The sequence below is a fragment of the Microcaecilia unicolor genome, chromosome 6, assembly GCF_901765095.1.
Source record: "Microcaecilia unicolor chromosome 6, aMicUni1.1, whole genome shotgun sequence".
NCBI lineage: Eukaryota > Metazoa > Chordata > Amphibia > Gymnophiona > Siphonopidae > Microcaecilia > Microcaecilia unicolor.
In genome coordinates, this window is record NC_044036.1 from 281,879,221 (window position 1) to 281,893,282 (window position 14,062).

Here is a 14,062-nt window from a genome sequence, read left to right on the forward strand (position 1 = left end):
GTGTACCTTTTCTAATTCTGCTATATCTTTTTTGACATATGGTGACCAGAACTGAACACAGTATTCAAGGTGCAGTCACACAATGGAGTGAAAGAAAGGCATTATAGCATTCTCATTTTTGGTTTTCATTCCCTTCCTAATAATTCGTAACACTGCTTTCTAGCCACATGAATCACTTTACACTTGCTCACATTAAATATAATCTGCCATTTGGATGCCCAGTCTCCCAGTCTTGTAAGTCCTCTTGCAATTTAACATAATCATTTAAAAACTTGAAAAAGAAATTGCAAAAAAGATATTAAAAGAAAACCTAACTGAATCTTTATTCTGATCACTGTGTTCAGAATTAAGAAGGCATTTTTTCAGCCCTGATAGGAACCAATAGGGAATTAGCAGATTGTTGAAATCATTAGGCTGTAAGAAGAACAGAAATTCTTCAAACTCTACTTTCCCACACTAAGTAATGGCTACCCACAGTTCCTGCATCCATTTATGACAATATCCTCCTGCCCTACAATCTCTCAGAACACAAGGCAATATTTTTACACATCATAAATGTACTTTGAAAACCATAAGGCACCACACGCCAATAACTTAACCAACAGCATACTCCAACTCTGAGATCTAATCCAGGCCCCGATGTTCAAAAGTCAGCTAAAATACCAATTTTGAACCAGTGGTTTGAAACAGTGATCAATGCTCAAAGGAAACTGCATGCAAATGAGAAGCACAAAAATTCTGAAAGCGGATTGGTAGGGAAAGCGCCTAGCATACATAGAATAGTTTTGCACAAACTGTTGATGTTCTACACATGCCTAGCAAAAAAAAAAAAAAAAAAGCGACAACCACGTGTGAGTCTAGTGACATGATGTCACATGGAATTTCCTTTTTAACCTCCAACTTTTTAATACTACTGTTACATGTAGGACACATACATGCCACATTTCACACACATGTGCAGATACTATTAAAAAAACGCAAGCAGACATCTCCACTCAGAAGTCGCCCTCATGAAACAGCAGCTACAGACGTGCCAGAACATTTTAAACATTAAAAGATTGGTGTTCTTTTTTGTGCATCACATGGAATGCTAATTTTAATACTAATGAGGTCATTGTAATACATTTGCATAGAATTATCAGTAGCTGCAACCACGAACTGTAAAAGTTACACAGAACCCTTTGTGCATTTATCACTGAATAACATGCGCGCTACATCTGCTATAACCAACATAAATAAAACGTTGCAAGCACCGTGAGCCTTGAGAATTGGAGTCCCAGTAATAGTCTCAAATTCACAGCGGTCCAGATCTTGGCATTTTTGTTTGTGTACCCCTGTAGAAGCATTTCAGGTTTCAGTCAGGTCATTGCTGTCCATCTCTTACCTGATCCTGAATCTGAGTCCAGGCTGCACTCTGACAGAGCATCTATCAATGTGGCACCACCAGGATCCAAGTTCTTCTCCAGCTCCGCGATTTCTTTCTGGAGCTGCTTTCTTCGTTCTGCATTTAAATCCACTGCCATCGTTCCTTATTTTTACAGTGGCGTAGGGAGATTTTTAGAAGAGATGAAATGCCTGCAGTGCCAATGGCTTTCTCTGCCTCCCCTCCCTCTCCCGTGCGAGTCTTGCACCTACTCCGAGTCCCGTCTCTTCCGCCCGCTCTCGCCCATCCGCGTGGTCGCTCGTTTTTAAAGCCCTGAGGCGTTCTCCCTCCGACACCGGCGATTCACTTAGCCAGCCTTCTGCCAGTGCCAGGCCAGCGTCGGGGCCTCTCTCTCCGAACGGCGCGTCCCGCCTCCTCTAATGCAACTTCCTGTCTTCAGCAGAGATGGGAGGCGTCGGAGAGAGAGGCCCCGATGCTGGCAAAAGGCTGGCTAAGTGAGTCGCCGGTGTCGGAGGGAGAACGCCTCAGGACTTCAAAAACGAGCGACCACGCGGATGGGTGAGAGCGGGCGGAAGAGGGACTCGGAGTAGGTGCAAGACTGGCGCGGGAGGGAGGAGGAGGCAGAGAAAGCCATTGGCATTGCAGGCATTTGGCGCTTAGCGCCATCGCTTCTAAAAATCAGTTTGGGGGAGTGACCGATCTCCCTGCGCCCCACCTGGCAACGCCACTGCTGGTAAGACCATTACTTATTACAGAAGCTTTCAATTCAGCATTTTAGCAGATAGGGCAGAGTGGCAGACAAGCATTCATCTTCATCCTATTTTCTAATATTCATCTTTATTTTCTAATATTCCCATCTAAAAGGGGAGGGGGTGTTACCATTAATTTCATATATATTCTTATCATTAGCTCGCCTCCCCACAAACACACACTCTTGCCCCAACGTACATTCCCAAACACTTCCCACAGACTTCTATCCATATACCCCACACATTTTTACACCCCAGACATATCACAGAGATACACAACTTGAGTGACGTTGCCAAAAGGTTAGAAGGGAAAGTTTGTCGTTTTGTAGATGACACAAAGATTTGCAACAGAGTGGACAACATAAGAAGTGATCTAAAGAAATCAGAAGAAGGATCTAATGTTTGGTAGTTAAAATTTAATGGAAAGACGTGTAGAGTGATGCACATGGGATGTAGAAACCCAAAAGAGTTGTATTTGCTAGTGGGTGAGAGGCTGATAATCACAGACTGGGAGAGGGACCTGGGGTGATAATGTAAGAGAATCTTAAGGCAGTGAAACAGTGTGACAAGATGGTGGTTGCAGCCAGAAGGATGCTAGACTTCATAGAGAGGCATAGCCAGTAGACGCCTCCCTCTCCGTCTCTGCGCATATCCAGCAGATAGCCAAGACCTGTCGCTTCTTCCTTTATAACATCAGCAAAATTTGCCCTTTCCTCTCTGAGCACACCATCCGAACTCTCATCCACTCTCTCATTACCTCTCACCTTGACTACTGCAACCTACTCCTCACTGGCCTCCCACTTTGCCATCTATCCCCCCTTCAGTCCATTCAGAACTCTGCTGCACGTCTTAACTTCCGCCTGGACCGATACACTCGTATCACCCCTCTCCTCAAGTCACTTCACTGGCTTCCGATCAGGTACTGCATACAGTTTAAGGTTCTCCTATTAACTTACAAATACACTCGATCTGCAGCCTCTCCTTACCTCTCTACCCTCATCTCCCCTTACATTCCTACCCGTAACTTCCGCTCTCAAGACAAATGCCACCTTTCAGTACCCTTCTCCACCACCGCCAACTCCAGGCTCCGCCCTTTCTGCTTCGCCTCACCCCATGCCTAGAACAAACTCCCTGAGCCCATAAGCCAGGCCCCCTCCCTGCCCATCTTCAAAGCCTTGCTCAAAGCCCACCTCTTCAATGTCGCCTTTGGGACCTAACCACCATACCTCTATTTAGGAAATCTAGACTGCCCCAATTTGACATTTCGCCCATTAGATTGTAAGCTCCTTTGAGCAGGGACTGTCCTTTTTGTTAAACTGTACAGCGCTGCGTAACCCTAGTAGCGCTCTAGAAATGTTAAGTAGTAGTACCTGCATCTTTTCCATTGTCTGCTAAAATTGACCCATGGACCCAAAGTTTTAATGGAAAAAGCTCAGGCTCTACATACCAATTCTGCCTTGCCATGGATTCTGTGACCGGTTGCAAGGGGCCTGGCTATTGTGGGGTGGGTCCCTCGGTGAGCACCCCATCCCTGAAGGGTGGCCTAGCATTTGAGTACCGGCACCTTCTTTTGCTAGAAAAAACGCCCTGAGTAGAAGAAATGAGGTGTTGATGCCTTTGTACAAGTCATTGGTGAGGCCCCATTTGGAGTTTGTGTTCAATTTTGGAGGCCATATCTTGCTAAGGACATCAAAAGACTGGAGGCTGTTCAGAGGCAGGCAACAAAAATGATATGGGGTTTGTGCTAAAAGATGGAACGAGAAGAGACTTGAAGACCTCAACATATATATCCTAGAGGAGAGATATGATATAAACACAAAGATTTTAAAGATATTAATATGCAAACTAGTCTTTTTCAGAGATGGGGAAGCGGTAGAACTAGAGATCATGAGTTGAGGTTGCAGTGTGGGAGACTTAGGAGCAATATCAGGAAATGCTTTTTCACAGAAAGGGTGATAGATGACTGGAATGACCTCCCGCAGGAGATTATGAAGACCAAATGGGGACGGAATTCAAGAATGTGTGGGATAAACACAGAGGAACACTGTATAGAAAAAGGATGGATTCCAATTAAAGCAAAACTTAAATGACTTCATAACTGGAGTGAACTTTGACTGCAGCTTGAGAGGTTGGGAAGTATGACCAGTGCCAGACAGACTTCTATAGTCTAGGTCGCATAAATTGCAAAAATAGATCAGGATCAATGCTGGAGTGGGCTTTGACTGCAACTCCATGTGGAAGTAGAACCAGTGCTGGGCAGAGTTTTATGGTTTTTGCCCCAAACTTGGCAGGGAGAGACAAAAAGTATATTAGTGTTTAATCATGAAGAAGTGGAAGCTGTGCAAAGTGCTGATTCAAATCTGTCCAGCTTGGGCAGACTGGGTGGACTGTGCAGGTCTTTATGTGCTGACAGTTACTATGTTAGAACTGCCCCCAGTACACTCGTTATCTATTACCGTCCCCCCTCCCCTCAAATCCCCGCACACAGCTTCTCAATTTACACACTCAAATAGCAAAGCTAGACGTGTAGGCTATATGCATTCCTGTGCCAAGCACACCTCACACTCTCATCCTCTCCATCTGTAAACATAGCAGTACACCCTGCCCCTTTATCATACAGCCTACCAAACATTAGCCACACTGGGGAACCCATGCAGATTGGGTTCAGGTGTTAACACTACATTTAAACATACAGTAATGAGGCCATTAAGAATTCCGCTCAATGCCAAGAAGGAAACGATGGTTTTTGACGTGTGCACAATGTGAGAAATTTTGCCAAGTCTGAGGCAGCATTGAGGGTTTAGTGGAGAGAATTTAATGCCAATTTTTTAAGATATAACTGCCAGTTTTGTTGTGTTTTGCAACCAGAAAGCAGTGTCGGCATCACACAATGGCATCTGTTCTTTTCCACATAAATACCAGCCTCACAAGAATTTTACGTGCAAGAAATTTTTGTGGGGCTGATGTTTATATGCAGAGGAAGAGGTGCTGATGGGTGATATGTTTTGTTTTTATTCTGACGTGCACAAAAAGCCATGCTTACCATGAAACCTTTGTGCTCGTGTAAAGGGTCAAAGGTACATGGATTTGATATATTGCCTTTCTATGGTACAGGCAAAGAGGTTTAAATATATGCAGGTACTTTTTTGTTCTAAGTGGGCTCACAGCCTAAATTTTTGTACCTTGGGCTGTGGAGGGATGAGTGATTTGCCCAGGTTGACAAAGAGCTGCAGTGGGACTCAAACCCAGTTCCCAAGGTTCACAGCCCACTGCACTAGCTCTTAGGCTCCTCCTCCACTCCTGTCCTTGATTAGCATTCAAGTTCTGCAAACAAAAAATTTGCATATACTTAGCTATTTGGCACGGTATTATGCATACAGTAAAAGCTATCTCTACCCATACACACACATCCATTCCCCCAGTACCTACACTCCAATTACAGCCTCCAGTGTATATACACACCAATACCTCTTAAATGCCCCTTTCCATATTGTCCCACAGATTAATCCAGAGACTTGCAGGTTATGCTTGTCTACCTGCAGATGGAGATAGAGAAAATGCCAGAGCTCTGCCATATAGGACCCTGTACAACAGCCTCACATTCAGTATTCTCTCTCTCTAGCAGGAGGTCGGACATATCCTGTGCAGCACTGTATTGGTGCTGGCTCCTGGCCTAGTTTTTAGCTGCAGTTCAGCGTAGGGGTTGAGATACTCATATGGGCTTCGGGATACACCTAGTGGTACCAGGTCCCTCCCCCCTTCCCCTGTCTCCCTTTTTGTTGTGCTGTCTTGCCTCTAGAATGGTGGATGCTTGGAATGCCCTCCCGCGGGAGGTGGTGGAGAGGAAAACGGTAACGGAATTCAAACATGCGTGGGATAAACATAAAGGAATCCTGTTCAGAAGAAATGGATCCTCAGGAGCTTAGCCGAGATTGGGTGGCAGAGCTGGTGGTGGGAGGCGGGGATAGTGCTGGGCAGGCTTGTACAGTCTGTTCCCTGAAAATGACAGTTACAAATCAAGGTAAGATATACACAAAAAGTAGCACATATGAGTTTGTCTTGTTGGGCAGACTGGATGGACCGTGCAGCTCTTTTTCTGCCGTCATCTACAATGTTACTATCTCCTGCCTCTTGGGTGGGGGGAGGGGGGATGGCTTCAGAGGCTGATATAAAATTGAAAGATCCATTGAGGGTGGAGACAAAAAGCACCTGGTTTCTTTCCTGCTCTTCCTTCCCATGTCTCCCTTTTTGTTGTGCTGTCTTGCCTCTAAGTTAGAAATCTTCTGCCTCTTGGTGGTGGTGGTGGTGGGGGCTTCAAAGGCTATAAAATTGAAGAATCCATTGAGGATGGAGACAGATTTTCTAAGCACCTGGTTTCTTTCCTGCTCTGCCTCTGCCAGCATAACTGTGAGTATAGCCTTTCTTGTGCGATAGCTGCTCGTGCCAAAACTGTTAAATGCTGCTCGCAATGTTGGGAGTTTGTGGCACTTGTGATTGCGCTTCACCGCAGAGCTCTCCTCTGGCCGGAATGAAGTACCTCAAGCCCGGGCACCTCATTGGGATCATCAGGGGACTTTTGGTGGGCTCCACGGGAATTGCAGCATTCTGCGGCTCTGCGGCCACCGTCTTTGAGGAGCCAACCACTGCTTTATTTGGTCCTGCGGGCCTTTCAGAGGGTGCCATATGAGCTGTTGGATAAACTTTCCCTGAAGGATCTGACATTGATAGTTTTTCTGGTGGCCATGACTTCAGCCAGAAGGGTGTCAGAGTTGCAGGCGCTTTCGTGTCGGGACTTGTTCCTCCATTTTACTGAGGCAAGGGTCACAATCAGGATGGGTTTGTCCTTTTCTTCCAATGGTGGGTATGGGGTTCCATATGAACCACTCGATATCTCTTGCCTCTTTCCATAGGGAGGATTACCCAGAGTTCTTTCATGGTCTTCGTTGTCTGGATATTTGTCAGATTGTTGTCCACTATTTGGAAGTGACCAAGTTCTGTCGGTCTGATCATCTGTTTATGTTGCCTGGCTGCAAGAAGGGTGACCAGGTGTCTAAGGGTACTGTAGCAAGGTGGCTTAAGGAAGCCATCTCTTCTGTTTACATCTTGGCGGGGAAGTTGCTGCCTCTACAGCTAAAGGTTCACTTTACTGGGGCACAAGCTACATCTTTTGCAGAGATGCAGGCTATATCTATTGATGAAATGTATAGGTCCTCGATTCATAACTTTGCTAGACACTATCAATTAGATGTTTTGGCCCAGAGGAATGCAGTCTTCAGAGCCTCAGCTCTGGCAGCAGGGATTGCCAGGTCCTGCCCTACTTGAGGACTGCTTTGTTAAATCTCACAAGTCTCTGAATTGATCTGTGGAAGAAAAAATTAATTTTTACCTGGTCCCAACAGATCAATCCAGAGGCCGACCCTGCATCTTGGTGATCTTTATCGCCTCTCTATCCACTTAGATCTGTAGGTGTGGAATGTTCGCAGAAATGGTTCACAAAGAAACCTTTATTATTACACAAAAAAAAAGATTCAAGGAAACGGGGTATATTCACAACCTGAATGCAGGTGCTTTGTGCTGAGGAAGCACATCACATGTCCCAATAGGTCAGACTGATTTCTTCAATGTTTATGTTTGAGAGTTCAACCAATTTGTGTTGTTTATTGAAATGTTCTGATGAGGCAGGAGACTTCTCTCTTTCTTGTTCTTTCTGTTCACTGCTTTATCGGCAATACTAACAGTAAGGCTGCTGCACAGGGTCCTATATGGCAGAGCTCTGATGTTCTCTCTATCTCCACCTGCTGGCAGACAGGAATAACCTGTAAGTCTCAGGATTGATCTGTTGGGACTAATGGAAATAAAACTACCAGGTAAGAACTAGTTTTTCCACACTTATATAACATTTGCATAATCCCTCACAATACTTATTTTTTAATTATAAAAATGTATAGATCGTTTAATCTACAATTCTAAGCTGTTAACAATGTACATAAAATATTCATATAATAACATCACATTATCATAACAATTATATTATTAAATCACCATTTAGATGTCAGACAAGAACTCTCATTCTCAATCATCACTCACCTAACCTTTCAAGTGATCATGTTAAAAGCAGTCTGATATAAATGAGTTTTTAAAGCTTTCCTAAACTGGTCAACCTTATCAATCACTCTCAATGACAAGGGAAGATCATTCCATAAAATAGGTCCAGTGACATAGAAAATTGAGGACCTATATTCCTCCAGTTGGATTATCCTAAAAGAAGGCACATCTAACACCTTCAGTGATGCTGACCTTAAAGATCTTGTTGGTTTATGTAAATGCAAGGCTGTTGAAATTACTGGAAGCATTAAATCCATTAAAAAAAAAAAAAAAAAAAAAGAATCTTATATCTAACCCTAAATTCTATTGATAACCAGTGTAGGTTTGCTAATGCACCTAAAATGTGATCGCATCTAGACAATACACACAAGACTCTAGCAGTAGCATTTTGCTAACTGTAAAGTCCTCAGTACATTCTTTGACAGTCCTTCAATAAACTGTCGCAGTAGTCAAAATGTGGTGTTATGATACTCTGTATCACTATACTAAAAGTTTCCATAGAGAGCAATTCCTTTAAACGCCTCACTGTACAGATAATAACCACAGCCACCACCAACAAATATACAGCCATACCATCAAAAGGTAAACACACACACATCATACACTTAAAATGTGTACACCAACCTCTCCCATCCATCTCCCAGATATACACCCTCATGCTACACAAACAATGAAGTCAGGAGTCCAAGAAATGTGGCAGAAAGATACTGAAATAAGTCCCAATGTATTGTATGCTGCAAGTCTAAAGCAATTTTCAAGCACACCTTGTACATGTTACATCCTATGAACGCCAGAAGTAAACTCTCTTTGGCACAATGCAAGGACTACAGCAAGTGTTAGCAGTAAATTTGAAAGCTTGAGATCATGTTGCACATACTTCTGGTTTAGGAATGAGGTTAATTACTGTCCTTGTATACGCAAAATGAACCCATTTGGAGACACTGCCATTTATACTTCCCACAAACGTAAACGCATCTTCCCCACACACACCCACAATCTCCATTCTTCAGACATAACCAACATCATACCCTACACCTTCTATGTTGGGAAGCATTCCCAAAGCCATGCATGCTTTCTCTGCTTTCATTTTTCAATGTTTTAGTAATAGTGCAGATGTTGACACTTTAGTGTTCCATTCCGATCTCAATACGAACATTGACTTTTCTTGCAGTATACCACAAAATCACATGCATAGCCTGCAATTGTCTTGTTCAGTATTTGATTGTGGCAACATGATGTGATAATGTTTCTTTCCAGTGTTCAGGTTGATGGCACAGGGCAGAGATAATGAATTTTAAAATGCAGTGAACTTGGAAGCTGCTTACTGTGTTAGAAAGCTACATAGTATGAAACAGAGAAACTGATGACAGATAAAGATCATACAGCTTATCCAGTCTGCTTAGATCAATTAAAATACCAATCGAGGATGTGCTGAGACCAACATAGCTTGATGAACTGAGACCTAAGATTTTCTTCTGTCTTATTTTCCTACAAGAGAAAACAGTCCTTGGGGCCTTCATATGGGATATAAATTGCAGTACAACAATATTTAAAAAAAAAAAAAAAAAAGTGCTCTTGGGAAATCCTTTCCGAATTAGATACACCACAGTAGCACAATGAAGAGCCAGTGAAAGCAGCATAGAGCTGGAGCCCAAGAGTACCTTGAATGAAAAAATAAAGGTAAAATGTTGAGACCTGCTGAATTTTAAACAAAGAGATCCAAACCTGCAGTACAGGTTGCAAAAACACTTCTGTGTGTTTTTCTTGATCTGTTGGAGAATTGCTAATTTGATATGTTTGGGTTACCGAGTGGCCCTGGGTCACTGGGAACAGGCTGTGCCAGTCATGAGTTTAAATGTCTATCCCATTTGTTCAAAGGCATGCTCTTTGCTGAATTAGTTTCTCAATAATGTAAGTAAAATTAAGTGTCATTTTTTTTTCTTTTTGAAAAATGACAGGATTCAGCTATGAACCCATCTGCACTAATTCTACCTCACTACAGATGAAGTGTGTGATTTTTCTCAATTCCTAGCCTTTTCACCTTGACTCAGGATACCAAAAGTGAAGTACAATTCTCCAAATATGACAGCAAGAGAAATAAGTGCTTAAACATGGCTCCTCCTAGATAAAAGGGACAGAAACCTTTAAAATGTCCCACCTTATCTTATTGTGAACCATCTATGAGAATGGACCAAAAAACCAGCCTTTCACGGCAGCCAAAAGCTGGTAGGGCTGCTGCTAAAGGAGGCAGAAAATTAAAAAAGATAAAGGAGCTGGAGGTCTGTGAACCAGCTGAAACAAAACCTGAAGCTCAACAGCAGGAAATCACTCAGGAAGAACCAGCAGAGCAATCTTTGCTGAATGACAGTGTACAGCTTCCAGCTGAGGAAAATAAACATAATATAAGTACTTATGATGTTCCAAGACCACCAAGCCAACCGAAGCCTCCCATGCAACCAAAACTGGAACGAGCACTGTCTCTGGATGAAAAAACCTGGAGGCGAAGGTTTAAAACCAGCCAGGAGAGCCTACGGGACCTTAACGACACTGCTTCTTCAAACGACTCTCTTCAAGAATTAGCAACAAGTCTTCCCTCCTTGAACCATGGGCCACAGGATGGACCATCTGTGAGTTCAAATAGTAATGGCTCTTTAAAGACTAGTCATAGGAACCCAAATGTTTCTGGCAGACTTACAGAGAATAAACCCATATTGACTCAAATAATGCCTCCTGTGCCACTCCCCCTCTTAGAGTTCAGCATTTCCTCTCAGTCACTGAGGACCTCTAATAAGATAGATCCAGACTGTGTGGATTATAGTAATTCGTCCTCTGATACCAACTGTGTGAGGCAAAGCAGTAGCCTGAGTGGCAGGCGGCTCTCCAGTATGGTCTTTGATAATAGATCTACAGACTCCATGAGGTCCAACTTCAGCTTGCTTACACCCATTCGTTCTCAGGATGTTCGTAACAGGTATGGAAAAGATAAAATACCTGCATGATATGTGAGGGCCCTGTTAGAAAAGCAGGCTTTGATGCAGAATAGATTGCAAGGTTTTTCTTAAATGTGCCTTAATAAGCAGTTTGTAAAGTTATACAATAAAATAAATGTTTAGAAAAATAAATTTTCAAAAGTCAAAAGCATGAGGTAGATTATTTGCATGCACATACATATTGTCCAGAGATGATGCTATATGTGATCTTTTGAGACCATATGGATCTAGATCCTTTCTTCAGGGGGGAAATGTATATGGTCTTAAAAGTTCATATGTAAGATCTTTGGTTATTAATAGAAGATTTCATGGCCGCTAAAACAGGACATGTCAGAGCTGAGCTGTTTAATCCTTTTAGGATTTTTGGATAATGTCTTTCATGCAAAAGATGAGCTACAATCCTTTTTCCATCCTGCATTTCAGATGTCTGCCAGCAGCCTTTTGCTTTTCCTTTATGCTTTGCTGTTCTTTTCCAGTCTCCTCTGTGTGTCATAAATGCAGGCATGTACAGCATTCTTCAGCTAATCTTTCACCTCTGAGTAGATCTAATTTTTGTAGCTTGATAACTCACAAGCAGCTGACTTGTCCCATTGAAAATTTTGAAAAACTAACCGCTCAAAGTGGACCATTTTTACATTTCACTTTTATTAGGCATTTGGAGATACCATTTTTAGCCAGAGTCCTAATTCCTTCTTGCTCATACTTCTTTAAATACAATTCCTAATCACCTGCTCCCTCAGTGTTATTTCAGCCCTTGTCCTAATAATGCAGGAAATGGGAACCAGCTCTATGGATGCTTGAACACCCCCAATATTGAGCAAACTCCTTTACTGTGTCCAGCGAGAGGCGTAATGTGTGTTGGGTTTAGCATTCCTAATCATTTTGAAAAGTTGGCTCGGATGGCTCCTGTGGCAGGAATTATGACCTCTTTGCTACTTTGTAGTGCAGCCTTCCATTTCTTTTAACTGAATTGTTCTTCATCAGAGTATCTTATTTCTTTAGGGTGTTTCTTTCTTTTTAATTTAATTCTGCCTGGAAGCCAGACTACTAGTGAGCTGATAGAATGATGGTGTGTAAGAAAAAGTACTTGTACCTGTACAGGAACATATGTTATAGAGTGATTAAGTAGTCTTAGAGATCACCAACATAAGCTAAGTTAAAATGGCTTTGTCAGCTGCTGTCGCTCTATCAGAGTAAGTCTGTGCGCACAGGATTGGACATACATCCAGCCTGGAATGAAAGAGGACCTTGGTCACTTTTTACTTCTTTCAGTAAGGGGTTTTAAAACTTTTATGTGATTTTTTTTAAATGTATTTTATGATTGTTAGCCATTCTGAACGCCCTTGGAAATAGGGACAGTGTTAGATGGTCAAACTATATTTTGTTATGGTGGTAGACATTTTTATAAGAAGCAGTGCCTTTGTGAACAGGTATTTTCTATCAGATCACATTCTGGCAAATTTATATATTCTTGGCTTTACTTGTGCCCCATCTTTTTCTCTTGGGGTACTGCATCTCGGGAAGTGTTTGTTCAGTCAGGCAGTGTTGCTTAGAGACAAAATAGAAAGTCCAGGATGATTCACCTAGTTTGGTTGGTTGTAGGGTCGTAAGTCCCTAGAAATACTCTGCTACCTCAAAGATTCATAATAGATCAATTGATGAGCCTCCTATTCGAAAGATACTTTAGAAAAACAGGGTTATCCATAGTTTTGCAAACTGTTTAAGGCATTGTTCTTGGACTGTTAATTTTGTTTTTCTATTTGTCTATAAGTTTACTTATGTGTTTTGGTAGTATTGTGTTTCATGTTGTCCTATACTTTGTTTATTTTATTTATTCTTTATAAATAAAAAAAAAAAACCAATTTAACCTGGCAGCAGTCGGCTGTGATAAGGGTCTATGAACAGATGTCTAATCGTGGAATAATAATGGTAGATAAAGAAATCTAGAAAGTTGTTTTTTTTTTTCTTTGTGTAAACGATGACACTAAGTTGCTAACTAGTGTTTCTAGGTATTAGCTTTTGTCAGCCTAACTGTGTTCTGTTTCTTTGCAGAAGTTATTTGGAAGGTAGCCTCTTGGCTAATGGTCCACTCTTAGGAGCAGATGAGCTAGACCGCTACTTCCCGGACCGGAAGATAGGGATTTTTGTGGCCACGTGGAATATGCAAGGCAAAAAGGTGACACTAACATGTTTGCTGAAGTATTTCTATTTTAAAATTCTAATAAATTGATTGATAGAGAGACTTTTTTCTACTGTTTGGGCTTCTGTTAGTAATAAGGGCGGAGACCAAGTCTGAAGGTGACTTGTGCCTACCTAGGGGTTTCCGTCATATTGTCTAACTCTCCTTTCATCAAGGCAAGCTGTGCAGCATGAATCTGTGTTCTTTTCCTGAACCTACCACAGGTGCATTTTTAAGTACCCCCCCCCCCCCCCAAGTAATCATCATGTTTGAGAAATGACTGGGAATCCCAGATTCGGAACTAATACTTTGTGGGATTTTGTGTGTGTGTGATGATTTAGTTGACATAGAAGGTGCATTTGGTCCTCCTGGCTACTGTGCTGTCACAGGGCTTATTTGATCTATGGCCTATGTACTGTGTTTGCCATAAAGGTCTCTTTGTGTCTCTCCCAGGAATATCTGTTTCTTTTTGGCGCCAATAACTTAAGATGTGGCATACTGGTCAGACGAAAGGTCCAGGCTCTGTGTATGGCTTGCAGTGCAGTTGATGCACAATTTTGGTAGCCTTCCTTTGAATTGCCTCTACGTTCTCGGTGTCCTTTTTTTGTGTTTTTAAGGTATGGTCTCCATAACCAAACATAACTTCTCTCTTTCT

At 42.3% G+C, this 14,062-nt stretch overlaps 1 protein-coding gene across 5 annotated transcripts in view; it reads left to right on the plus strand.

The window, feature by feature from the left end:
• Positions 1 to 1,842: 1,842 nt before the first annotated feature.
• INPP5E (inositol polyphosphate-5-phosphatase E) overlaps positions 1,843 to 14,062 on the plus strand; it is a 45,372-nt gene continuing 33,152 nt past the window's right edge. For 4 of the 5 annotated variants that reach the window (XM_030207624.1, XM_030207622.1, XM_030207625.1 and 1 more), the window contains exons 1-3: positions 1,843 to 2,117; positions 10,197 to 11,209; positions 13,281 to 13,404. In XM_030207624.1, coding sequence (XP_030063484.1) covers positions 10,419 to 11,209; positions 13,281 to 13,404 — 915 coding nt within the window. In that variant the 5' untranslated portion in view covers positions 1,843 to 2,117; positions 10,197 to 10,418. The remainder of the gene's footprint in view (positions 2,118 to 10,196; positions 11,210 to 13,280; positions 13,405 to 14,062) is intronic. The other variant, XM_030207623.1, reaches the window with a different exon arrangement.